Below are 24,764 nucleotides of genomic sequence, written 5' to 3'. Positions count from 1 at the left end.
CACACACACACACACAGGACTTGCATCCATGATGTATAAAGGACTTCTACAAACAAAAAAGAAGGCAAAAATATCAATGAGACCATGTGTAAAACACCCAGATACCTCAAAGTAAGAAGGTACATAAATGTCTAGAAAAAATCCAGATGAAAACCAAATGAGTCAAGATGACTGACACGAAGACTTTTGCTTCTGACACAGAGGAATAGGGAATGGACTTGCCTTCCTATATAAAACAACCACAACAAAGAACAGAAAAGTGATGAGAAAAATATGTGAAACTACAGAGAGTGAGGGTCAAAACATGCTGAGCAGTTAACCCTAAAAGAGGGGAAACAACAAGCTGAGCCCTACAAGTGCCAGGCCAACTGGGGAGAGTCCCCACTGCCAGAGGGAGGATGACCCAGCAGGAGTCCTCAGACTTCGTGGAGCTAAGGGGACACAATTGGGAGTGGAGGAATACAGTTGGCTGGAGTTCACAAGACAGAGCAGCAGAGATGACAGAACTGTGTGGACACCACTCCCATGATCTGCAGAGTGCTCCCTCAAATCATCCCTGAGTGCTGATCAGCATGTTTTACCAAATATTCAAGGAAAATACTAACAATTCTCCACAAACTCTTCTAGAACACTAATGAGTTTGTAATATTCATGAATAGTCCATGTGGCCAGAATTATCCTGATTCCAAATTCATATATTATAAGAAAAGAAAATACCACACCAATATCCCTCATGAACACAGATTCAAAAAACCTTAACTAAGGTTTGATTGAACAATATATAAAGAGGACAGTACATCACGAGCAAATGGAATTTATTCAAGGAATGCAAGGTTGGTTTGATATTTAAATATCAATTAATGCAATTTGGCATTTTAACAGACCAAAATAATACAAAGTATCAATTGTCTCAACAGATGCAGAAAATCAACTGACAAATTCTGACATTTGGATAAAAACTCAGCCCACTAAGAAGACAAGGGAACTTCCTCAACCTGATAAAGGGCATCTATCTATCTATCTATCTATCTATCTATCTATACACACAACCATTGACATCATACTTAAATGAAACACTGCACGCTTGTGCCCCAAAATCAAGAACAAAACTAGGTATTGACCCTCACCACTTTAATTCAGCACTGTTATGGCATTTCTAGCCAATGTAATAAGGCAAGAAAAAGAAATGAAATATATCCAGAGTTGAAAGTGAGATGTAAAAGGGTCTCTATTGACAGATGACAGCATGTCTGTCTAGAAAACCCTACAGAATCTATGGAGGTGGGGGGGAAACTACTAGAACTAGCAAGTGAGTTTAGGAAGGGTGGAAGTTCAATGTAGTAAAATCAGTATTATTTCTACATAGTAGCCACAAGGAATGGAAGTGGAAATGCGAAAACATAGTTCCACTTGAGGTAGCATCTAGCCTGTAGCCTAAGAGAAAGGAGCTGGGCTGTAGGGCAGGTGGAAGATTCAGAGACAGGAGATGGTTGTGGGGTCAGGACATGGGAACACAGGCTTTGCTGACTCTCCTGGGCCAGCTGGACTGGTGGAAATGCTGTCCCCTAGAGCAGGAGAGAAGCTACTTGATGGGGAAGCTGGGGAGGCGGGGGGGTGGGGCGGGTGGGCTGCAGAGCAGGAAGGCAGGGATGGAGCTTTGCAGGATACACGGCACCACATACCAATGCAGCAAAATGGAAGGAGTGGCCAGTGGAGACCCTGCCCTGCCCTGCTCACCCCTTCTGACCCACAGTGCCCACTAGAGAGGTGTGGGGAGGTGCATCCGGCCTCTTCAGACCAGGGAGGGGCGTGGAGGGGTGCATGCTTCCCCCTGCTTTTGCTGATAGAACCGGAGGTGGCACTGAGGGTGCACAGAAGGAGTGAGGGTCTTGGTGTCAAGGGAATCACAGACCATGGGCAGGTCATGGGCAGCACAGGAAGGGTGCCACTAACGAGGCCCTGACACTCTGAATGCCCACCCCAAGAGCTTCAATCTTGACCCCTGGGGCCTGAGCTGTGACTCATGCCCTGAGGGTTAGTGACACCACATCTCGAGTTGTCTGGGAATCAAGCAGTTTTCCCGCTGCACCCAATGCAGACTAGCCAGGGCTGTGGGCACTGGTTACCAGGAGGAGAGTGATCTGCACTCGAGGGGGGTGGGGGAGGCAGGAATGCTGAGGACTGAGGAGGGGCTGGGCCTGCCCCACCCGCAGCTGAGCCCAGAGACCTGCAGGCGGGGGATCCGAAAGCGACCCCTGGTTTCCGGACCACACTACCTTGCTTAGCGTTTCCACATGGTGGCGCTGTCGGCCCAGAAGCGCGGCTGTGCAAACCGGTAGCATCCTGGACAGGAAGGCTGAGCTAAATTCGGCATCTGGCAGGTGAGTGAGACCCCAGAGAGGTCCAGACCCCAGGGCAGCTGACTTACAGCGCGCACAGTGGTGATGACAGCACTGCCGTGCTTATTTGTACCCCCACATTCTGGTTTTTTATGGGTCTAAGACTCTCCAGCTGTGGCTCCCTGCTTTGGGAATCATATGATGCCAGGATTCAATGGCTCTATTTCCAGCTGTTCTGGGCCCCATGACTTTGTGGCTGGGAGACGCCAGCACATCAGGAGCAAATGTACTCCTTCACGGAGAATTCACAGCGTGGCTACTTGGGGACCTAGAACTTGGGGCCCCGCTTCTATGACTCCAGGATTCCACCCTTCTCCCCACCCCTGTCCTCCAAATTCCAACATCATGAGGCCACTTCTGTCTGTCAGAGTGACCGGGGACAGTGGACTCAAGAATAACGCAAGCTTTGGCAAGCACAGTGTCAGCCACGCCTGCTAGGTGGCCATGTCCTAAGTGGAGCAGAGGCAGGAGTCTGGGGTGACCATGGAGTAAGACGCATGAGCTAAAGCTGCACACCCCAGAATGCACAGGGGGGTCTGGGCTGTGGGGGACACACATTCTCTGAGCCTGATGGCGGCCTTCCATGGAACGCCCCAGAGGTGCAGGCTGGTGATACCCCAGCAGAAAGGCATTGGAGGTGTCTGGAGGAGGGGTCCAGACACCCCTGGGTCCCCTGTCACTGCCCTGAGCCCGGTTCCTCTGTGCAAGAAGGGGCTGGCCCAGGGCTCCAGTGTCGGCTGGGGTGGAGTGCCCACTGTGGAGGGTAACTTGAGACAGATGGGTGGGTTCTCAGAAGTTCTGCCCCATCTCCCAGGAGCCCAGGCACAGAGACGAGCCCCAGGGACCATGGGTGCTCCCCGCAAGAACACGCCCCACCACCCCCTCTCCACCCCATCCTGGCTTCTCTCCCCGCCTCGAGGCCCTGAGTCCCACCACTGGTATTCAGATCTGGAGGGCCTTACTTTTGTGGCATATGTAATCCACAGAGAGCCCTGACCTGCCTGGAGTTCTTCTGGAGCATAGGGGAAGTTGGTGGTACACCGCCCTGAGCCTCCTTGGGGTCCCTTCCAGGGACAGTGGGGGATCAGGGCCCCAGAGCATGTGGCATCATCACTGTACTCAGTCTCAGACAAGTCATCTGATGTGACAGCTTACCTTTACAGGGACCTTCTGGAAACCAAGAGGGAGTGAACATTTGACTCGGATCTGGGCTGGGGAGGAAAGGCTCTTAGAACACAACATAAGAGGGAAACTGTGGGCCAGTGGTGACAGCGGACCTCCCCCTCCCCCTCCCCCTGCCCCCGCTGCTGTCAGTAGAGCCCTGTTCCCAAACTGTGTGCCAAGGCACCCAGGGGTGTGCCAGCAAATCCCCGAGGGTGTTGGGGGGGGGTGTTTTCCATGCTCACAGACACACAGCAGTAGCCTCATCTGTGGGAGAGATACGTGCTGCCTCCGCTGGGTTCCTGGCTGCTACTGTGATAAAGAGGAGGTGCTGGTGACATGAGGGGCCTCGCCTCCTCCCCACATAACTGCAGTCATGGGAGAATGACTTACAAACCGTACTTTTTTCAAAGACCTACTGATTACTACGTTTGTTATCTGGACCAAGTCGCTTGCTAAGCCACACCATCAGGTTGTTCTCTTGGCCTGGGTTCTGTAAATGGTGATGAGGGACAGAAAGTCTCCACCTGACAAGCAGCTGTCCCTGGGTGACCCGTGCATGGGGCAGGATCCCAGGTCCTCCTGATCTCACAACCACAGGCTCCAGGGCTCCAGGAAGCAAGTAAGCAGGTCTGCAGCCTGGTCCTCCCCTCCGAGGACAGGAAGGACTGACACCTGACACAGGGGGTTCAAATACCACCACTGACAGGGAGCTCACTACCTCACTAAGCAAACTGCCCTCTCAGCTGGCCTCCCAGACCTCCTGGGACAGTGCCTTCTTCCCCTGGGGGCTTACCCTGGGGCTTCTGGGAGCCCACCATGGGATCCTTCCTACTGGGTCATCCCTGAGTGGGGAATACTTCGACAGCCCTGTGGCGGGGGTCTGCCAAGGAAGTTCCCTCTGCATGACAGCAGGGGGCGCTGCCAGGAAACCGTCCTCAGCCACAGAGGGCTCCTGGAGGCCTGGAGCCAGCGGGCCCCTGGCAGGCGCCACAGAACCCCCCAGCACAGAGCAAAGACCTGTCAGGCTGGACTCTACCCTCATGCCAAGATGCAGAATTTCCCGCTGAAAGTCAGGGAGTGGGAAAGAACGCCACCCCACCCCCATGTTTCTGGGGTCTCAGGAAACAGACTCCGGAGCATGGAGGATGCCCACTCCCCCTCTGTGGTGTCTCCCAGGATCCCTGGAGGGCTGGTGGCCCCCTGCCATCCAGACCCAGGAGGCCAAGCCAGGCAAGCCTTCCCTCCAAAGTCTCTGCATGCAAAGACCACAGGTGGGTAAGGAAGGGCTCTCGAAGCCCCCAGCCCAGGGCCACCATCAAGCTGCTCAGCCAGGCTGCAGCCTGCCCAGAGGCTTGCCAAGATGCACATCCTCGGAGGAACTCCCCCACTCTCTCCCCCTGCATCAGAAAGCGCTGCCCAGCTCACTCTCCCCTGCACTCACCTGCACAGCAGAGGGAAGAGGCAAAGGAGGGAGAAACCAGTGGCCAAGGGAGCCCAGAGGGGCCTGGCAGATGAGAAGACTGTGTCCACCAGGTCCATCCCCTCTGTGTGTGCAGAGCCAGTAGCCTCTGGGGGCTCCCCATTAGTACTCTAATCCCCTGGCCCCACAGCTGCGAGGGGGAGCAGGAGCTGCCTCGGCGGGGCCCCCACCCCACTCCCACAGCCCAGGCCCCCGGTAATGCGATAATTGGGTGGGATTTTCACTGAGACAGAGGGGAAGTCCAGAGGCGGGTGAGCCAGCTCCCCTCCCACCCACCCTACTTCATTCCAGAATCTTCCTCCTTGCCTCCACAGGTGGGGGGCTTGCGGTGACTGGAGGTGAGGGGAGGGGTGCGGTAGAGGGTCCGGGCATGCATAGACTTAACTGGATCCCAAAGGCAGTGTGCAGGAAAGTTTCCTTGAAAGAGAAGGGCTCTCACTCCATACATGGGAAAAGACTCCTGACGCATCACCCAGGTGACCCACTCCTGGGGCTGACTCTTTTCCCAGATGTGGAAACCAAGGTGGGTGGGGGCAGCAAGCAGTGGGCGTGGCCTGCCTCTGTTTCTCACTGGGGCATCTGGAGGGACGCTAAGGCACCTCTGCCCAGAGAAAAGGCCACATGCACACCCCACGGTCTCTCCATGGGGCCCCCACACTGCAGGCCAGGTGGTGAGGCATGGCTGGAGAGGACTCATGGGAGAAGCAGGTGACCCACAAGAAAAGAGACATCAAAGAGCCAGGAGTTGGGATTTCTACCCGCAGGTTGCTCCCCTAAACTCCACAGCAGTGACGTGAATTCCTATCATAGGGACTTACAGGTCTCCCACAGGGCGCTTGGCAGGCACAGGCCCTCTCACCTGTTACCAGCTTCCCCAGGGGAAGCTGGGGAGACATGGAACCGGGTCTTCCCCTCCCAAATAAAAGTTCCCTGGTGTCTTTCTGGCATACCCCAGAATATGCAAGGAGGGCTTTGCAGTGGACTATCTGGTGGGTACTGGCTAGCTGCCCCTGGAGACTTCGGATAGGTCTCTTTACTCTCTGGTCTGCCCTTTCCCCATCAGCTAAATCATAAAGCTTACCTAGGTCGTCAGAAATCCCTTCTGGGGAAGACTAGGAGCTCTGGGCCGCCCCAGAGGTTGGAGGTCCCAGGGCGAGAGATGCCCGGCTGCACTGCCTGCCCTCGCTAGGAAGCGCCCGGGACTGGACGTCTTCTTTCCTGGTGGGGTGCGGAGAACAAAGTGGAGGCGTCAACACCTAGGCTCCAGACAGCCCGTGTACCAGTGCTGACCTTCAGACAGGGGCCCGTGCCCTGACCGCCCACCCACCCACTGTACCCAGGGCAGACTGCCTTCATCACCGCGGGTCTCCGCAGCCGAGCTGCGCGGTCAGCTCGGTTCCCAGTGGACCAGCGGGGAGCGGCTCCAGGGACTGGCCTCGGATGAAGAGACCCCCCTGGCGAGGAGATGGAAGAAAGGAAGAGCAGACCCGCCACTTGGAGAGCAGAGACAGAGCGCACTACAGAGCAGGAGCAGGAGCGAGAGCCGGACCGTGCGTCACACGGAGAGCGCAGGGCGCGCAGGGCTCCACACCGCAGAGCGGCCCTGGAGTCCTGGGCAGGCACAGCCCTGGGGCTGGGAGGGGCGCCTGTGGACCACCATCCTGAGCCCCCGCCGGCCGCCCGACCAGCGGCCCATCTGGCACAGCGCGGCCCTGGGAGCTGGCGCCCCGCGCGCCTTGCGCGCCCCGCGGCCACGGGAGGGCCGCCGCCGCCCCAGCTCAGGGCCGCCCGCCCGCCCCTGCCGCCCCCGCCGGCCCTGGCCCGGGCAACATGGAGGGGGGCCCCCGCGGGATGCCCAGCCCCGCCGGCCCGCGCCGCCGGGCCCGGCCCGCCGCCGGCCGCCGGCCCACTGGCGCAGCGCCGCCCTCGGAGCCCGCGCACCGGCGCACACCCGCGCACCCCGCGCACCTCGCGGCCGCAGGAGGGCCCAGCACCGCCGCCCGCCAGCTCCCAGGGCCCGGCCCGCCCCGGCGCCCGTGCTCTCGGGGCGGACTCCCGGCCCTCCGCGCTCTCCCGCCCGGCGATGGCCCTGCTCGTATACTTCTTATTCCTCTACGGCCTGAAGCAGGCGCTGGGCAGTTACCCGATCTGGTGGTGAGTGAGCGGCCCCAAGCCGCCGCCGTCCCCTCGGGCAGGGCCCCGCGGTGGCCCGGAGCCCGCGCCCTGCCCCTGCGGCTCCACGGGGCACTGGCGGGTTGTTTTCCTTGGCGGCCACTTTCGACCTGTTCGGGCCAGGGCTGGGACGCGGGTGTCGGAGCTTCCGGGGACAGTGGTGTCCCGGGCCTAGAGGGGCCCCCGGCGTCGGAAAGGGCGCAGTGGCTGGGGAGAGGCGGGAACACTGTCTGCGCAGATGGCACCAACAGCCAGGCAGCGCGAAGCCGAAGCAGCTGGGCGGGCGAGCTGGGCGCAGCGCGGGGGACAAGGACACGTTCCTTACGGACCCGGTCTTACGCGCACGCACACCTTCAAACAAAGTCGGTGAGACGAGACCCAACAGCTTGGGGCACCAGCGCAGTTAAGACAGCGGGACCTGCCCGGAGTGGCGGGCCAGGACCCTGGGGCCAGCACCAGCCTTGGCCTCTCAGGCTCGGGGGGGAGGGGTGCGGGGGGCGCGATCCGAGGGGTTTCTTCGTGAGCCCCTGTCTGAACGGGGAAGGAAAGAGGGGCCGCTGGGGCTCTCTCTGCATGGTCCTCCCGTCGGAGGCACATTTCAGTTAGACCTTCCTCAATCTGACGATGGAAATGTAGACGAACCAAAGGAAAGGTCCCGAGTGTCTACTGCACAGATATGGTGTGTGTGTGGGGCGGGGGGGGATCACTGTTACCATCCCTTCGGGATCTGATTTGGCAGAGCCCCCACCGGGAGGGTCGCCGGCGGTAGGGAAAGGGGGAAGGCAGTATGCGGCGTTGCGCTCTGAGAAGCCCAAGATTTGAGGGTCACAAGTGGGGGCATGAGACCAGAAGACCCGGGGTTCCAGAGAAGGTTCCCCACACCCATGCTTGCGGGCGGGCGGGCGCGCGCGCGCGCACACACACACACACACACACACACACACACACAGGAACCTTCTCCGACGGCTTGCTTGGAATTATAATAATTACGCCGAGGGGAAGGGGTGGGGGGAACCAAGCGAGCCGAAGTACATCTAATCCGATAATAATTTTTCTCTTCGAGATGGTTCAGGAGCAGGGGCGCCTGGCTGGGGACGCGGGTCCAGGCGCAGCCAGGCGGGGCGGGGCGGGGCGGGGTGGGAGGGGAGGCCCGGGCCAGTCCAGGGACCTGGGAGAGGCTGCTGGGCCGCTCTTCGGGGACCCGGGGCGTCCCTCACCGGCGCGCGCCGCACCTGCAGCGCCCTGTGGCCTTGGAGCGTGGGCTGCGGCCTCGGGGACCCTGACGCCCGCCTCGCCGGCCGCGGGGAGCTGGGGGGCACGTCCGAGAGAGCCCCGAGGCCACCCGCTCCAGAGCAAGCTTCTAATTAGAACCCGCCGCCGCATTCCTGGGCACAGGAGGAAGCGCCCTTCGCCCCCGCGCTCCTCCCGAAAGGAAGGGCCCTGTCACCAGCCTCCTGGCCACCCCACACCTCGGGATCTTTGTCCTGTTGGCCCTGAGGCTCCCTGGCCTTACCACCCCCCCCAAACACAGGTATGCCCCCCTTTCTACCCCGACCACATGTGTTCCATGTGAGCGCACCCGCACTTGCTCGGCACCCTGCGCTTCCCAGGTCAGCGGGAGAGGCCCTTCCTCCGGGCAATCCACCCCAGCAAGATTCTGGAGCAGCCCTTGGCCCCAGAGAGAAGGGTGCCCCCGAACCCCAACTCTGTTCCTGGTGGGATTCTCACTCTTGGGGATTCTGCTTCTTGAGGAGAAGCGTCTGTGGTGGACACAGTCTCAGGGTTCCCTGGGGACAGCGGATTTACCCTCCTGCGTCCTCTCTGCCCCGGCCAGCCGCAGGGGAAGGAGCTGTACCCCCACAGGCTCCCAGGCCAAGTAGACCGGAAGGACGGCTCCCAGGGAGAGACTCAGGGTTTTCTAGCTGGGGAAAGCTTTCCTGTCTGCACGCCCTACCTGGAGGACCTTCCCCCCCGCGGCCCCTCCTCTCCCCAGCCCTCCCTCCCCCCAGTGCGGCTGAGGGACCCTCTCTTTATAACTTCTCACCTTCACGCTCAGCCTCCCCTAATTGGTTGTTCCGTTTCTCCCTCCCTCCCCCAGCGAAGCTACGGCAACCCCCCTTCTCCCCACACCTTGCATATAAAAGTGAAAGTAACGGGGGCTTTCTCACCTGCGGGGACGCTGAGGAAACAGCCCAAATCAGGAGTAATTAGGCTTTTGAAGTTGGTGTGGCTCCTGGTGGGAGGGTGGAGGAGCTGGCCGCCGCCCTGTAGGGAATCCCAAAGCCACCGCTCCCCAGTGCGGGGCGGAAGCGCCCCTCACCCGGCCCTCACCCTCGGTGCCAGGGGCAGGTCCCTGCGGAGCCCAGACCCGGTCACAGTCCCACGACCTGAACATTGAGAGCGTGCCTTGTGGGCTCCTTATGCGATCCTGTGACAGATGGGGGGGGGGGCTCCCAGGGAAGGAACCAGAGAGGTGACAGGGCTGCACCACTCCTCTGAGCAGACAGGAGTGTCACGGAATTAGAACTAAGCAAACACAGGATGCGCGGATCACGGAGAACAGTACTCTGTAGGCACCAGAGCTCTGTGCCGTGCTCTGAGCCCCTTCCTCCTGTGTCCCTGAGTCTGGGCTGCAGGCATCTTGTAAGCCCCCTGGGCCTAACCTGGGCCCCTAGCAGAGGCCAGGCCCCCCACTGCCCCCACCAGGCTGTTCTGCCCCATTCCCACCGTGTCCTGCCTGTTCTGGCCAGCCTGCCCTCTGCCGTCCACCTCACTCCCTCACTGCCCTGCAGTGACAGCCCCAGTGGCCAGCAGCTAGCTGCCTTGTCTTCATCAGCACAAAAAGCCTCACCCGTCTGAGTCAGACCCTGCGTTCCACAGCCTCTGTGCTGGGAGCAGATGCCACCCGGGCTGACCCAGGACATTCCCCTGTGAAGCCACCCGGGTCAGATCTGTGGCCTGGGACGTGCTCCCACTGCAGTGCTCCCTGGTTCTCCCCCCGCCCCCCACCAGAGTCATCTCACCGTCCCTAACCACTGCCCCCACACAGATTTCCTGACAGGGGACTCCCAGCTAAAAGCGAGTATCTGGCCCCTATGCCTTGCTTGCCACCTGGAAGGCCAACTAAGCAACAAGCCTGCCCACCTCCCAGAGCTTCTTCTGCATGCCCCTGTCCCGTGCCGCCCCTCGGGCCCCCACATGGGTCTCCTCTGTGTTTGTGGGGTGCAGGTGCACTTGAGGTCAGAGAGGGTAGCCAGCCAGGAGCATTCTGGAGGCGCCACTATGGCCCCAGGGGTGAGCCACCAGGGTGAGGGGTGGCCTGTGTCAGATGACTTGGGACCGGAGGGCTCACCTGCTCAGACAGCAGGGCCCACACACAAGCCTTCCCGGAGCTGCCTTGCCTCTGGTGACTCTGCACCCCTGCGCCCCTCCCCAGGGCACCCCTGCCGCTCACTTCTCCAGTCTGCCTGCCGCTATGTATCTGTCTCTGTCTCTCTCTGTCTCTCTGTCTCTCCCTGTCTCTGTCTCTCCCTATCTCTCCCTATCTCTATCTCTCTGTCTCTCGCTGTCTCTGTCTCTCCTAGTTTCTATCTCTCTCTGTCTCTTGTTGTCTCTGTCTGTGTCTCTCTATCTCTCCCTGTCTCTGTCTCTCCCTGTCTCTGTCTCTCTCCCTCTTTCTCTGCCTCTCTCTTTAGCCCTGAGGCTGGTGAGGACAGTAGTGAGGTCATAAGATCAGAGGAATCCAGACACCAGATGGTGTCACTCCTCTGGTGTTGTAGGATCTCAGGGTGCGGGGAGCCCACCAGTGGCCATCCTTATATCAAGGGGCCACGTGAGAAAGGGCCACAGGTGAAACACGCATGGTCAGAACCACCAGGTCCACATCTGCACCCCCACCTGGGGCTCCCCCGACTTGACCGCCCACACACTCAAGACTGTCTCTCCCAGCCAGGGTGTCCCCTGTGTCTCACTGGGCTCGCTGTTTTAGAAGACGATTTTCTGTTTTATTTGCATAAACCTGCTAGAATCCTTTGTGGCAGGCAATACAATGGGGGAGGAGATGGAGGAAATGGTCTTAGTTAGAGAAAAGCTGTAAAGCTGTGCTTCCCTCCCAGCTCCCGGGTACAGATCTCCAGCCCCCAGGGGCCGGCGGGCGTGGCCCAGGACAGGAGCCTCAATGAAAGGAGCAGTCACGCTGCAAGTGGCCCCCGGGGCCCATCCTGGGACAGTTGTCCGTGAAGAAATAAGAACAGAAATGGAAGACAGGGGACGCTTGGGGATGTCCTGGCTGTTGTGACCTGTTGGGTTTTGTATTATGTACTGTTCTCATGCAGCACTTTGTAATAGTGGGTTGGACACTTGAAAAACCCCAAACCCAAGTTGTAAGGTCAGGGAACACCTTCTACGTTGCCCGGCAGGCTTGGGTGGGGGATCCTGCCTGTGGACCAGCGTCCCTCCACAGTCAGCCACCCAGCACTGTCCACATGCGAGAGTTTGCATCTGCTCCTTCCAAGCCCAGGTGAAGGGCTCAGAAGTCTCCAGAGGCGGAGTGGCTCCAGATGGGCTTGCTGAAGGTGACAGTCGTGCCCACACGGTGCTGGGAGGTGGTGAGCTGCACTTCATGGGGAGCAGGAGTGGAGGCCCAGGAAGGCAGAGCCCGCCGTCCCCGGAGACCTGACACCCCCCCTCCAGAGTGAATGATGGATCTTTCCCGTGAAAAACAGAAGCCCCTTGGCTGGGCTCCTCCCAGGACACCTCCTGGCTGACTTCCCAGCTCTGGGGCCAGATCCCCACAGCACGCTGGGCAGCGCTGCCTCGGTCTCCCTCACAGCCTCCCCAGGTGACACCCTGGAGGTGTCTCACGCTTTGGTGCCTCTGCATTCCTTCCCCAACAAAACGTGCTGCAGCCGCCCAGGGAAGCGGGCAAATGCATGGCCGTGGGCACAGGAGTCTCTGCCCGCCTGCCAGGACTTGTTCAAAGTATGTGTCAGTAATCCCGGCTCAGCCGGCGGGGCTGGGGGGGGGTGCAGGCAGGGAGGGGACCCAGCACGGACCAGGGTCCTGCAGCAACCCCCCACGGGCCCTCCCAGTGCCCAAGTTGCACAAACTCCCACAGGGGTCTTCTAGGCAGAAGAGGGCAGGAGCGTGGAGGCAAGTAGGGGTCTCCCAGTGGTCCCCAGTGCATGGAGAGTGCAGAGAGAATGCCCTTGGAGGAGTCCGTGGCCCCTGTGGCTCCCAGACGGCTCCATACAGACAGGACAGACCCCTTTCGTCTTCTAGGGAGCCCTCAGGGCTTGGCGAGACCTCACAGCTTGTCCCCAAGACAGAGAGCCATGGGACCAGCCAGAGCCCTCCTGGGCAGAGGCCCACAGGGAGAGTGTGGGCCCCCGACCTCCTTGCTCCCCCGGGGCCCATGTGCAGCTCTGTGTCCTCGAAGGACAAGAGAAGACGTTGCCGGCTTCTGCGGGGCCTGGAGAAGGGGGCCAGCAGGGCGGGGGCCACAGAGCGCTTCCTCAAGAAGGTGCAGATGGACATGCCATCCCACTGCTCAGAGCCCCTTCTGGAGCCTCAGGTAGATGTGGTCCCACAGTCCTTGGGAACTTCACAAAGTCTCTGCTCACCCCGGAGCACACAGGGCCACAGGCGAGGATGGAGCAGAGCCCACAGCCCACAGGCACCCTGTGCCTGCTGAGATTTACTGCAGGAGGAAACCCAGCCAGGTTCACAGACACGTAAGAGGCTGCCGCCCCACAAGACCTGCAGGGACAGTGCACAGGTGCCTCCTGCGTCTGTGGGGCGAGTGGGGCTCCTCTGCCCAGAGCCGCTTCTGTGCCCTCCACCCCCGCTGCACCATCGCGATATAAGCCCGCGGGTGACGGCCATCAGCCCATCCCTCCCCTGCGTGTTACAGCCAGCGCCTCCGCTCCACCCTGAGCAGGATGGCCTGGCAAGGCGCCCAGACTTCCACAGCGCTGCCCTCCCGGGAGGGAGAAAACCATTAACGCTGGCGGGCGGCAGGCGCGGCTCACGTGGCCCCAGCCACAGGCTGGGACTGGAGTCCAGGGGCCGCTTTCCAGGCCGCACGCATGTGCGCTCTGGGTTGAAGGTGACATCCCCTGGTTCCTGAGAAACAAGCTATCGCTAAACTGTTAAGCAACCGTGTGTTCCCCGGACCCTGGAACACTCCCTAGTGGGCCACCTTCCATTTGAGTGCCTCACACATCTCCCAGGATTGTGGGGGCGCCGTGTCTGCTCTGCCTGAGCCGGCCTCTCCGCCACATGTGGTCTGCAGCTCAGGGACCCTGTCCCAGGTCCAAGGCGGGGCCACCGCCACCTGCTCCTGGACGTTGGCCCCTCAGCCGTGTGGACGGCCCTGCAGAAAGTCTCTCAGGGCTGGGACTCCGGGGAGAGGCTCAGAGGAGGAGGACCGTGTCTCAGGGTCAGGGGACTCTGGGTTTGAGGGGCCTTCAGGGTATCGGGCGTGACAACCGGCCATGCAGCCGGGTGTGGGCACCTTCTGGGATGGCTCCCTGCACTGTGGAGAAGTGCTCTCATTCCTCACAGGCTGAATCACGGCACCAGGTGCAGGGTGAAGGAAGTAGTAGGGTCGGGGCCTCACTGTGACCCAGACAGAGGGACAGAGGTGTAAGTGAGGGGCGGCTGGCTGCACCCCCACCCCTCCCGTCCCTGTCTGGAGCCATTTACACACCTGTAACAGCTGTGAGGCCGAGGGCAAGATGAGGGTTTAACCCAAAGCCCCGACACCCAGTGACAGCTCAGCGTGGTGCCTGAGGGTTGTGAGGCTAGGTCCTGGGCCCCCTCACAGTGCGGGGCAGAGACCCCGGGTTCACCTCCTTGGGACCTGGAGCTGGGTGGCCCCTGTGCCGACATCAGGAGAGACAGCTGCATACCTGCGTGTCAGCAGGGGAAACTGAGGCACAGTGGGTCCTAACGCAGCTGGCTGGGGGCAGGCACAGGCTGCCAGTCACGTCACCCTTCTGTGACCATCCTGCAGGGGACACGGGGCTGAGTGGGGCCCCAGAGACTAGTGGTGCTGAGGGTCTTTAGTGCTGGCTGTGTGTTGCAACATATATCTGACTTGTCACAGACCCATGTTCACACCCACCCCCCAGATTCATGCATGAGCCCAGGTGACAGTGTTAGGAAGGGGGACCCGTGACGGGCTTCATGTCCTCATAAGGAGAACAAGAGCCCAGGGCTCTCTCTGTCCCCACCACGTGAGGATCTCAAGGAGCCCAGGAAGGGGGTCCCCACAGACCCCGAATGTGCTAGCACCTGGATGTTGGAGGTCCAGCCTCAGACTTGTGAGGGATACATATGTTTTGTGTAAGCCCCCTGGTCCATGGTGTTCATTGGGGCAGCCTACACTGCCTGAGACTCTGGTCCCTAAATGCTATTCAGCAAGCCTGGAGTTCAATGCATTTTAAGGGCATCGGAGTATGGAGAGAAAGGGGCCCTTAGGAGCCATCCAGTCATATTAACACATGGATGCCAGACAGGTGTCTTCATCTGGGCCGAGATTCCCGGTCCAGGAGGTCCCAGGGTGCCATCCACAAGGTTGCGAGGGTCACAGGGAGTCACGCACTGGGCCAGCCAAGTGCAAGGCCACACAGGTGACATGATGGTGCCAGTGGGGCCTATGGGGGGATAGGAAGGGGCAGGAGAGACTCACAAAGGCCAAGGTGCCCAGGTGATGAGGCCCTTCGACTGCTTGGGGAAGTTCTGTCCCCTGGGTGTGAGCAGCTTGTGGGGACAGGTAGCAGACAGTAGGCCCCCTTTGCCGCTTACAAGTGGCCAGACTCCACAGCTTCAAACGGCACACAGTGGCACTCAGCAGGTGGCACATCTGGGTGGCTCATCTGTGGTCCCCACTGTGGTCTCTGGAGCCTCACTCACAGTGCTAGCTCGTCTGGGGGAGAGTGAGCTCCTGACCTCGCCCACTGTCACGTGTGGGTCCTTGGGCTCGGGGGACCCAGTCCCCACGTGCTGGCGACTGCCAGCCAGATCGTTCTAGCTCCTGGGGCGGGGGTGCCTCTCTGGTCCAGGGACATGGGCTCCTGGCACAGAGCCAGCGGCTGCTCTGGATGCCCCAACATCTCTGACCTCTCCTCCTGGACAGAGGCTGTGCTTTGAAAGCACGTGTGAGATAGGTGATCCTGATTTACGTCTGTAAGTGTGGCCTGGCATCCTGGCTATGGTCACGGTCCCGATGGCACGGCAGCGGGGTGGGGCCTCTGGGGGCCCCTCAGTGTCTGGGCCTGGAGGGAGTGCCTCCTTCCCAGGGTGCACAGCCACGCAGCCCCTCCTAGAAGCTCGGGGTGTGGGACCCCCGGGACGGGGAAATGATATCGGTATTTGCACCCACCGTGAACAGCAACCAGACTTGCCTCTGACGAAGGGCAGCAGTGATGGGCCTGGGAGCCAATGTCACCAGGAGAAAGCAGATATGACAGTCAGGCATTGATCAACCACCGGGTGGGCTCGCTCGCTTACCCTGTGCTGCAACTCAGTCCCGTTTCTGGCTCCTCTGCTTGGTCAACAGAACCACGGAGAGTCCACCTGAACTCACCCCTGCACTGACAGCACCATGGAGATCTTCATCCGTCTGTCCCACCCCTACCCACCCCGGCACTGACAGCACCACCGAGAGCCTGCCCCTACCCATCCCTTCATGCTCACATCGCTCTCATCACAGGGTGGAGTGACCACCGGTGCCTTACCATCAGCCAGCGCAGGCTGACATCACCACCTTTCCAGGATGTCCTTTCCTCCGGGATATGACTCAGGAGTTCAGAGTGCATTCAGTGCCCTTGCATTTTATTGTGCTCAGAGAACTTGGGGGAACAAAGGGCACGGGGATGGTGGTGCCCTCTACCTCTCAGTGCTGCCTCCAGCCCCTGGCAAGGCCCTCGGACAGGCCAGTACATCACCATCCCCTGGAGGCAGCCACTGCATGGCTCGGAGCCTCTCCCTGCCCTCCTGTTCTGCTCCTGGCCTCACCCCAAGCGCCCCGCTTCCTCCCAGGAGGGTGTGGGAGGAGGGACTTAGAGATTGCGGTTTCCCAAGTGTTGATGGATGGAGGACATCTACCTTCCCTGTATATGAGGAATTTGGATCCGGGAGTATGGGGGGATAGTGCACATCCACTGTGGATGTTCTCCCTACCTTTATGGAGACATAACTGACAGATAACACTGTGTGAGGTTAAGGTGTACAACATGATGATGTGATACATGTATATATTATGAAATGATCACCACACTAAGGTTCGTGAACACCAGCTAAATTTTTAATGTGATTTTTTTTAATGACTGGGTTTTGCCTTCGAGGCCAAGCCACAATCCGGTGTCCCGCCAAGCCCCCCTGACTGCTTCTCACCCACAATGCCAGCCCCCTTCTGTGTGGGACCGGCAGCTCCCAGCTCTCCATCCTCCCCTGGCCACCTCTGGGGCAGAGGAAACTTTCCGGAAGCAGTCCAAGGGGCATCGGGCATGGGGTCCGGCGTGGGTGTGAGAAGAACCCAGACAGGGCTTGGGGGTGGGGGTGGGGCAGAGGGCTGGAACAGCTGGAGCGGCATCTGGGCTGGCACCCTGGCCTTGATGCCTGGCTCCAGGATGTGGCGAGCTGGGGCCTGCCCTGGAAGGGGGGTGGGGGGGCAGGAGCTGACTCAGCACCCCGGAACCAGGCTGCTGCCAGAAGCTGTGAGCTGGGAAGTCCCGGCTCTGCTCTCCCCAAGGCATGGCCTGGGGGGCATAAGGGAAGCCTGATGGAAGGCAGGCTCTGACCTGGGAGCTGAGGGGTCCTGGGGGGGGGGCAGGCTCTGGGCTCTCTGTCCCCCTCCCAGCCTCCGCCCGGCATGAGTCCTGGCTCTGGCATCTGGCCAGGAGGCCAGCACCACAGGCCTGACGGAGTGTGTCTGAACTAAGGGATGCCTTTCTTTTCCACGCGTCCCAAGTCTCCAAGTAAAGAAGAGAGAAATGGAGTGAGTGAGTTTCCTCCTGGCAGACCCTCCCCACCCCTCCTCACTGAAGCAAGGCTGTGACCACAGAGGACAAGCTGGAGGAAGCCAGCCCCCATCGGAAAGCCCCGCACCAGACCGTGACGTCAGACCTTCCAAGTGTTGCCTGTGGAGAACAGCCCACGGTTGGAATGGCTGCGGGAACATCTGTGTGCCCACAGCCCCGGGCTATTCTGCCTGGCTGTCCCGCTGCTGACCACTGCCTCCACGCACCCATCTGTTCATCTCACATTTTCATTTTGACCGCGAGCACGCGGGCCGGCTCATCAGTAGCGAGAGGTCCACATCTGTGTGAAATCACGGCCTGTGTGGTCCTGCATCAGTGAGGCATCCTGGTTCAGGGAGTGCAGGGGCAAGGGCAACCTCACTGAGGGTGACCAGCTGAGCTTACAGTCCTGGGGAAACTGGGACAGTTGGTCCCCAGCCTCGCCCACCAACTGGCCCCCAAAGCACCTCTCCTGGGCTCCTGGATGCTCCAAGGTGCACGGATAGAAAATCATCAGCTTGGCTCCCACGGTCACCTCCCTGGCCCGGTGTGGCCTCCAGGACCAGCCACAGCAGTTCTATCTTGGTCGGAGGCAGAAAGGAGCCTCGTGGGTGACCAGCCAGGCCTCCCCCAGAGGGAGACAGAGGTGGACTCCTGTATGGGAGGGCCGTAGAGGCTGAAGAAGGATCCTGAAAGAGTACCCCACCACCCCCACTCAGGTCCCGCCCTGTGTTATTTCCAGCTGTGTCCTCACAAGGCCTGGCTACTTGCTTCTCCAGAACCCTCCCCCTGGGTCCCTCCACTCATTAGGGAGGGTGTCACCTCAACAGTTCCTGCTGACATCCGGTGGTGCCGAGGGGGAAGGGCATGTGACCTCTCCTGGAGCATGCTGCATGCGTGTGGACGGTGGGAACACGAGGAGGGTTCACTTCAAGACATACCTCACAGTGGAGGCAGACACCTGACATTAGGCAGGTGTGGGCAGAGCCACCCTCGCACGGCACACGCACTGACCCAGGCTGGGGTCCCTGGAGCTAGGACAGAGGCAGCATGGTGGGTGGGTGGGAGGCATAGGACCCGGCAGGAGTGGCCTGGACATGCAGTGCTGGTGGCAATGTTCTGAAGGAGCACAGGCTGGGGGAGTTCGCCCTGTATTTACAGATTCTCTGTGCAAGCTTGAGTAGTGGAGGGAACACAGGACAGATGCCACCTATCTCTCCCCACACCGTCCCCCTGCGCCCCCTGGCCTCTCTGCCCGCTTCCTGTGCTCCAGCCTGGCCAGGCCCATCTTGTCAGCCTAGAGGCCTTGCTTGCACCCACAGGCTGAGGGTCCTTCCCCGAGGGCAGAGAACACTGATGTTGGCCTGCATGCCACTGGTCAGCCCACGAGCCGAGCTCTCCTCCCATCCCACCGCCCACCTGCTCTGCCAGCCCCCTGGGATGCTCATGGCCCAGGTCGGCGCAGGGGTCCCCATGGGAGTGGCCCCTGCCTCTGGTCTCCCTTCCCAGATGTCCGTGCAGGCCAGGGTGCTGGAGAGCCAGGCCCAGATCACAGGACACTTTCTGGGGAAGAAAGACCACACAGGGGTGAGGCAGATGGTTGGGCTTTCTGGAAACTTTGAGGTTCTCAGGACTGTGGGGTGGGTGTGGAAGAAAGATGGCCGGGCAACTGGCACTCAGTAGGGTCTGTGTGTAATGAAGGAATGAGCGAGGGAACGAGCCAGCCCTGCTGCCCCATTCCCCACAAGCAATGGCCCGGCCCCACCATCCCAGGCCAGGCCAGGGACACAGACATACTCGAGAATGGTGTGGCCTGCGGTGTCTGACACGGGGTCCTGGCCGGTTTGCTCATCAAGGCACTAGGGTGAGGACAGACAGGACCGGTGGGGAGCACGCCAAGGGAGGGCCGTCAGATACTGGGGCTCGAAAGTGGAAGGGACCCAAGACACTGAGGGCATGGAAGATCAGGGACACAGGACCCGCTGCCTGTAGCAGGGAGGCTTGGCTCAGGCATCTGGCTGCAGAGAGATAGGTTTTAGTTCTCAGGAGATGTTCTTGGGGAGGAGGGGGGGAGGTGAGGACAGGGTGAATGTGGTGGTCCACCCAGGAATGTGGGGGAGCACACGCTGTCGGGAGTTGGCCAGGGGAGCACAAGTGGAGGTGGGACTTCCAGAGCCAGTGGCCTGCTCCCCAGCTGGCTTCCTAAATGAGGCAGAGGTGCTGCACAGGGAGCCCAGGAGGGTGACCCACACAGGGGCAGTGGAGGGCCTGCTGGAGGCAGGGAGGCCAGTGTGACTGCACAAGGCCCACAGGCTGTGTGGGGAGAGCAGACAGATCTGGATCGGGCAGGACAGCACTGAGGAAGCTTCTCTCTGCAGCCAGGAGGCAGCCTCAGGTGCTGGAGGGCTGGGCTGGTGCCTACTGGCAAGGAGGTCTTGAAGGTTTGGGAAAGGAGGGAAGGACGGGCGGCGGGGGGGGGTGGGGGGAGCAGGAGGCGGGCGGGAGGATCTGCTGTGTATTTCCAGAGTCTTTCCAGGGGGGAGGATTGTTTCTCTGACAGTGAGTCCCTGCTTCCTATGGCTCTCACCACAGCTGGTTGGAACCAGGTTAGACTCCACGTAGGACATCTGGAACAGCGGTGTCATCATGCAGGGATGTGGACGGCTCAGACATACAGAAGCCTCCCACCTGCCTTCTCTCTGGGTGCTGGGTCCCCCCCCCCCCCCCCCCCGAAGCAAACAAGAAGAGCCTCTGGGGATTCAGCTGAGGCGTCTCTCCCTCCAAACAAAGGAGAGTCAGGCCTTCCCTCCGGGAGCCCACCAGAGTAAATTACCAGATAAGCAGGGGCCTCCCTGCCAGGCCAGGGGCTGCTCTAGATCTTCATTCCAGGCATGGGACGCAGCATACCCAGCAGCCCAGAGGAAGCAGAGAGATGGGCTCCTGAGGTGGGAGTGGAGAGCACGTGGGAGACCGTGAACAGGCAGCAGGATCGCCTGGGGCACTGGGCCGAGGAGTATACAGGTGGCGGGATCCAGTGTTCCCCACAGGACTGGGCCGACGTGTCCACAGGTGGTGGGATCCAGCGTCCCCCACGGGTCCGGGCAGGTGTTTCAACTTGTCACCCATACAATTGTAGAAGCTCTTTCTGCTCTGCCCCCAAAAGGACCTGACAGTTCTTTCTTTGAAATCAAGATGCAAGTCCATACAGTAAAACAGACATGGTTTAGTCAGCCTCAAGACATAAACGCGTGTGTAACCAACACAGAGCACTTCCATCGCCCCAGGCCGGTGCTGTCTGATAGAACTTTCCACAGGGACCAAAATCTCCCTTATCTGACCGTCCAGCTCGGTAGCCACAGCTGTGTGCAGCTGGTGGGACTGGAAAGCCAAAATTCTCTCTCTTTTGTTGTTCAACTTAACTTAAATTTCATAGGTGCACAGTGAGTGGGAACCATCCCCGAGACATTCCCTCTGCACCTCTTCTCAGGGGGGTACTCCCACAGGAATTCAGGAGGAACCGCAGCCCTGGTTTATGTCCTCATCTACGACTGCTCATGGCCACGGCCACAGTCGGAGGTGCAGGCACACACTGGCCGAGCCAGGTGTCCCCTTGGCACCTGCTACCTGTCAGAAGCACGCTGGGCTGCATTTCCTAGAGGGAGTGAACAGCAGCTGTTCACCCTTGCGCCCTGTGGGTGCAGACTCAAGTGGCTCCATCCTAATCACAGCGCTGTGAATGTCCGTGGGCACGTGGCATGGAGGGCACATGGCCTTCTGTCTGTTGGGTAAATAGCCAAGAGCAGCTGTCACGCGGGCGTGAGTGCAGGGTGATTTTCACCCCAAGGATCAGCCGCTGCTGTGCCCTGTCTGGCCGCCGACATCCCCTCCTCTGGGCAGCCCCCTGGGGTTGACCGGTCGCACACTGTGCTCCCCACGTTTCCAAAGCTCCGCTGCCCTGCTACCCCCACCCTGACAGAACAGCCCCTATACTTGTGCAGAGCACCAGGCAGGCTTGCACTCTCCGTTTCCTTGGTTGCTTTCCCACCACGCCTCATGCACGTCTGGACGATGTTTGGTACCATCCAGGTACAGGGTGCAGACGCTCTTCCTTCATGCAGAATGGCCGCGTGCGCACTGAGGAGCGCGGGCAGGGCGGCTGCACCACTGATCAGGCCTCCTCCCCTCCTCCCCAGGTCCTTGGCCATCGGGCCCCAGTACTCATCCCTGGGCACTCAGCCCATCCTGTGTGCCAGCATCCCGGGCCTGGTGCCCAAGCAGCTGCGGTTCTGCCGGAACTACGTGGAGATCATGCCCAGTGTGGCGGAGGGCATCAAGATAAGCATTCAGGAGTGCCAGCACCAGTTCCGTGGCCGCCGCTGGAACTGCACCACCGTCAACAACAGCCTGGCCATCTTCGGCCCCGTGCTGGACAAAGGTACGCGGGCCCCCGTACCTCTTGGCCTTCAGGTGGATGTGGTAGGTCCTTGCAGCTCCCCTTCAGTGCCAGGAGCCGCTCTGCCCTGACCCACCTCAGTGTCTCCCCTGTGCTCAGCATAGGAGCGGCGCCTCCGGCGGGCGGGCAGTGCCCTGCAGACCTCAGCCTCTTAAGGGGCTCCTGCAGCTCCAAAAGGAGTAGGGTAATGCAAAGATCCCTCCTGCTTCCCCTTCCCCAAGGCAAATTGTATGGTCTCAGGAGGACGAGATTAACCATCGCAGGCTTCCCACAGGAGCCAGGCCTTCAGGGGGGTCTTGGAGAGAAAATAACAAAATTTGTATTAAAACAATAAAACATAGGGAGGGGAGGAGGGGTTGGGGGCCACAGAGGCACACCGAGGGAGTTATCCTGGGTCCTGGGGCCGGGAAGGAGAAGAAGATGAGGGTTGGGTGTTGGTTAACTTTTGGGGAAGAGCAAATTTTCACCAAACATAGTGGTTTATGCAGTAATAACCATGTGCCATATGTCCCGACACCTGCAAATCAGAGGTCAACAGTGCTGCATCTCAGCTGGTCCCTGGTCTGGGACACGTCTGGCAGCTGAGGCTATGCTCAGCAACAACACCCAAAAGTGGCCTCTGCAATATGGTGGCTGGGCCCCACAGACAGGTGGGGAGGGAGAGAGGTGCCTTTCACTCAGCATAATGTTTTCAAGATTTGTCCACACTGCGTATGTCAGCACTTTAGGCCTTGTTAGGGATGAGTAATAGCTCTCTGTGCAGATAGACCACATTTTATTATGCATTGGTCACTGATGCACATTTGGGTGATTTCTACCTTTTGGCTCTTGTGAACAGCGCTGCTGTGAACATTCTTGTACAAGTATCTGTTTAGATACCTGTTTTTGAATCTTTTGCATGTATTCTCAGGCATGGAATTGTTCTGTGTAAGTTCTGGGGGAAACACCACACTGTTTTCCACAGGGGCTGCACCATCTCACGTTCCCACCAGCAGTGCACGAGGGTTCCAGTTCCACATCCTTACCACCCTTGTTATTCTGTGTCTTCCCTTCAGCCATCCCAGTGGGTGCAAAGTGGTATCTCGTTGTGGTTTTTCTTTGCGTGTCCCCAATGCCTAATGATGTTGAGCATCTTTTCATGGGCTTGTGGGTCATCGGTATGTCTTCTTTGGGGAATTCCTATTCAAGTTCTTTGCCTAATTTTTAATTGGAGTGCTTGTCTTTTTGTTGTTGGGTTCTCAGAGCTCTTTATATATTCTAGACAATGGATTCTTATCAGATCTATGATCTGCAAATCTTTTCCCAGTTGTATAGGTTATCCTTTCATTGTTGTAACCGTGTCCTGTAATGCACAATAGTTTTAAATTTTGGTGAAGTCCAACTTATCTATTGAAATGTCATATCAAAGTAAGCATTGCCTAATCTAAGGTTACAAACATTTACACCTGTATTTTCTTCTAAGAGTTTTATAGTTTCATCTCTTATATTTAATCTTTGATCTATAATGAGCAAATGTTTGTGTGTGGTGTGAGGTAGGGGTCCAGCTTTATTCTTTTGCATGTGGAAATCCAGTTACTCCAGCCCCATCAGTTGTTGAACAGATTATTTTTTTCCCCATTGAATGGTCTTGGCCCCCCATCAAAAATCAATTGACCACGGATGTGTGGATTTATTTCTGGACTCTCAGTTCCATTCCTTTGGTCTATACGACTCCCCTTTTGCTAGTTCCACACTATTTTCATGGATTTACCTTTGTGGTGTGTTTTGAAGTCAGGAAGTACAAATCATCCAGTCTGTTTTTCTTTTACAAAATTGTTTTGGCAATTGGGTGCCTTGCAATTCCATATGAATTTTAGGATTAGCTTCTCCATGTCTGTGAAAAAGGTTTTGGGGATTTTGATGGGCAATACATTCAGTCTGGAGATTATTTGGGAGAGTATTGTCATCCTAACAATGTTAAGCCTTCTGATCCATGAACATGGGATGCCTTCCTGTGTATTTAGGTCTTCCTTGGTTTCTTCCAGCAACAATTTGTAGATTTTGGTGTACAAGTCTTGTACCTCCCTCATTAATGCATTCCTAAGTATTTTATCTTTTTTGATGTAATTGTAATTGGAATTATTCTCTTAATTTCCTTTTTGGATTGTTCATTGCTACTATATAGAAATATAACTAATTTTTGTGTTTTGATCCTATATCTTGCAACTTTGCTTCATTTGTCTTGTAGCTCTGAGAGGTTTTTTGTAGGTTCCTTACATTTTCTTTTTTTTTATTTTTTAATGTTTATTTTTGAGAGAGAGAGAGAGAGAGGGAGAGAGAAAGTGTGAGACACAGAATCCAAAGCAGAATCCAAGCTCTGAGCTGTCAGCACAGAGCCCAACCCAAGGCTCAAAACCCATGGACCACAAGATCATGAGCTGAGCTGAGGTTGGACGCTTAACCGACTGAGCCACCCAGGCACCCCTAGGATTTTCTATATATAGGATTATATCACTTATTAATGGTGACAGTTTTACTTTTTTCTGTCCGATTTGTATACCTTTGGTTTCTTCTTCTTGCCTAATTGCTCTGTCCAGCACTGCCACACTATGTCATGTAGCAGTGACGACAGCAGGCAAGCTTGTCTCATTCCTGATCTTAGGGAGAAGCACTTAAGTCTTTCACCATCGAGTAAGAGGTTAGCTGTGGATTTTCCATAACTTCCTTTTATCAGGTTGAGGAAATTCACTTCCATTCCTCATCTGTTGCGTTTTCATATCATGAAAGGGTGTTGGATTATATCAAATGCTTTTTCTGCTCCAATTAAGATGCCCATGCGGTTTTGTTCCTTCATTCTCTTAGTGTGATGTGTGATTATTGGTTGATTTTTCTACACTGAAGCACCCTTGCATTCTTGGGATAAATCCCCATTGGTCATGGTCAATAATCCCTTTAACATGCTGGAGGATTTGGTTTGCAAGTATTTTGTTGAGGATTTCTGCATCAATATGTACAAGGGCCATTGGTCTGTAGTTCTCTTTCCCTGTAGTGTCTTTGTCTGGCTTTGGTATTAGGGCAACACTGGCCTCAGA

At 58.1% G+C, this 24,764-nt stretch overlaps 1 protein-coding gene across 1 annotated transcript in view; it reads left to right on the top strand.

Annotated features, from left to right (window-relative positions):
• Positions 1–7,126: 7,126 nt before the first annotated feature.
• WNT3A (Wnt family member 3A) overlaps positions 7,127–24,764 on the top strand; it is a 41,029-nt gene continuing 23,391 nt past the window's right edge. Inside the window, exons 1-2 of the mRNA XM_030296483.1 lie at positions 7,127–7,197; positions 21,434–21,675. Coding sequence (XP_030152343.1) covers positions 7,127–7,197; positions 21,434–21,675 — 313 coding nt within the window. The remainder of the gene's footprint in view (positions 7,198–21,433; positions 21,676–24,764) is intronic.

The sequence above is a fragment of the Lynx canadensis genome, chromosome A1 (assembly GCF_007474595.2).
Source record: "Lynx canadensis isolate LIC74 chromosome A1, mLynCan4.pri.v2, whole genome shotgun sequence".
NCBI lineage: Eukaryota > Metazoa > Chordata > Mammalia > Carnivora > Felidae > Lynx > Lynx canadensis.
This window is presented reverse-complemented; position numbering and strand designations above follow the sequence as displayed.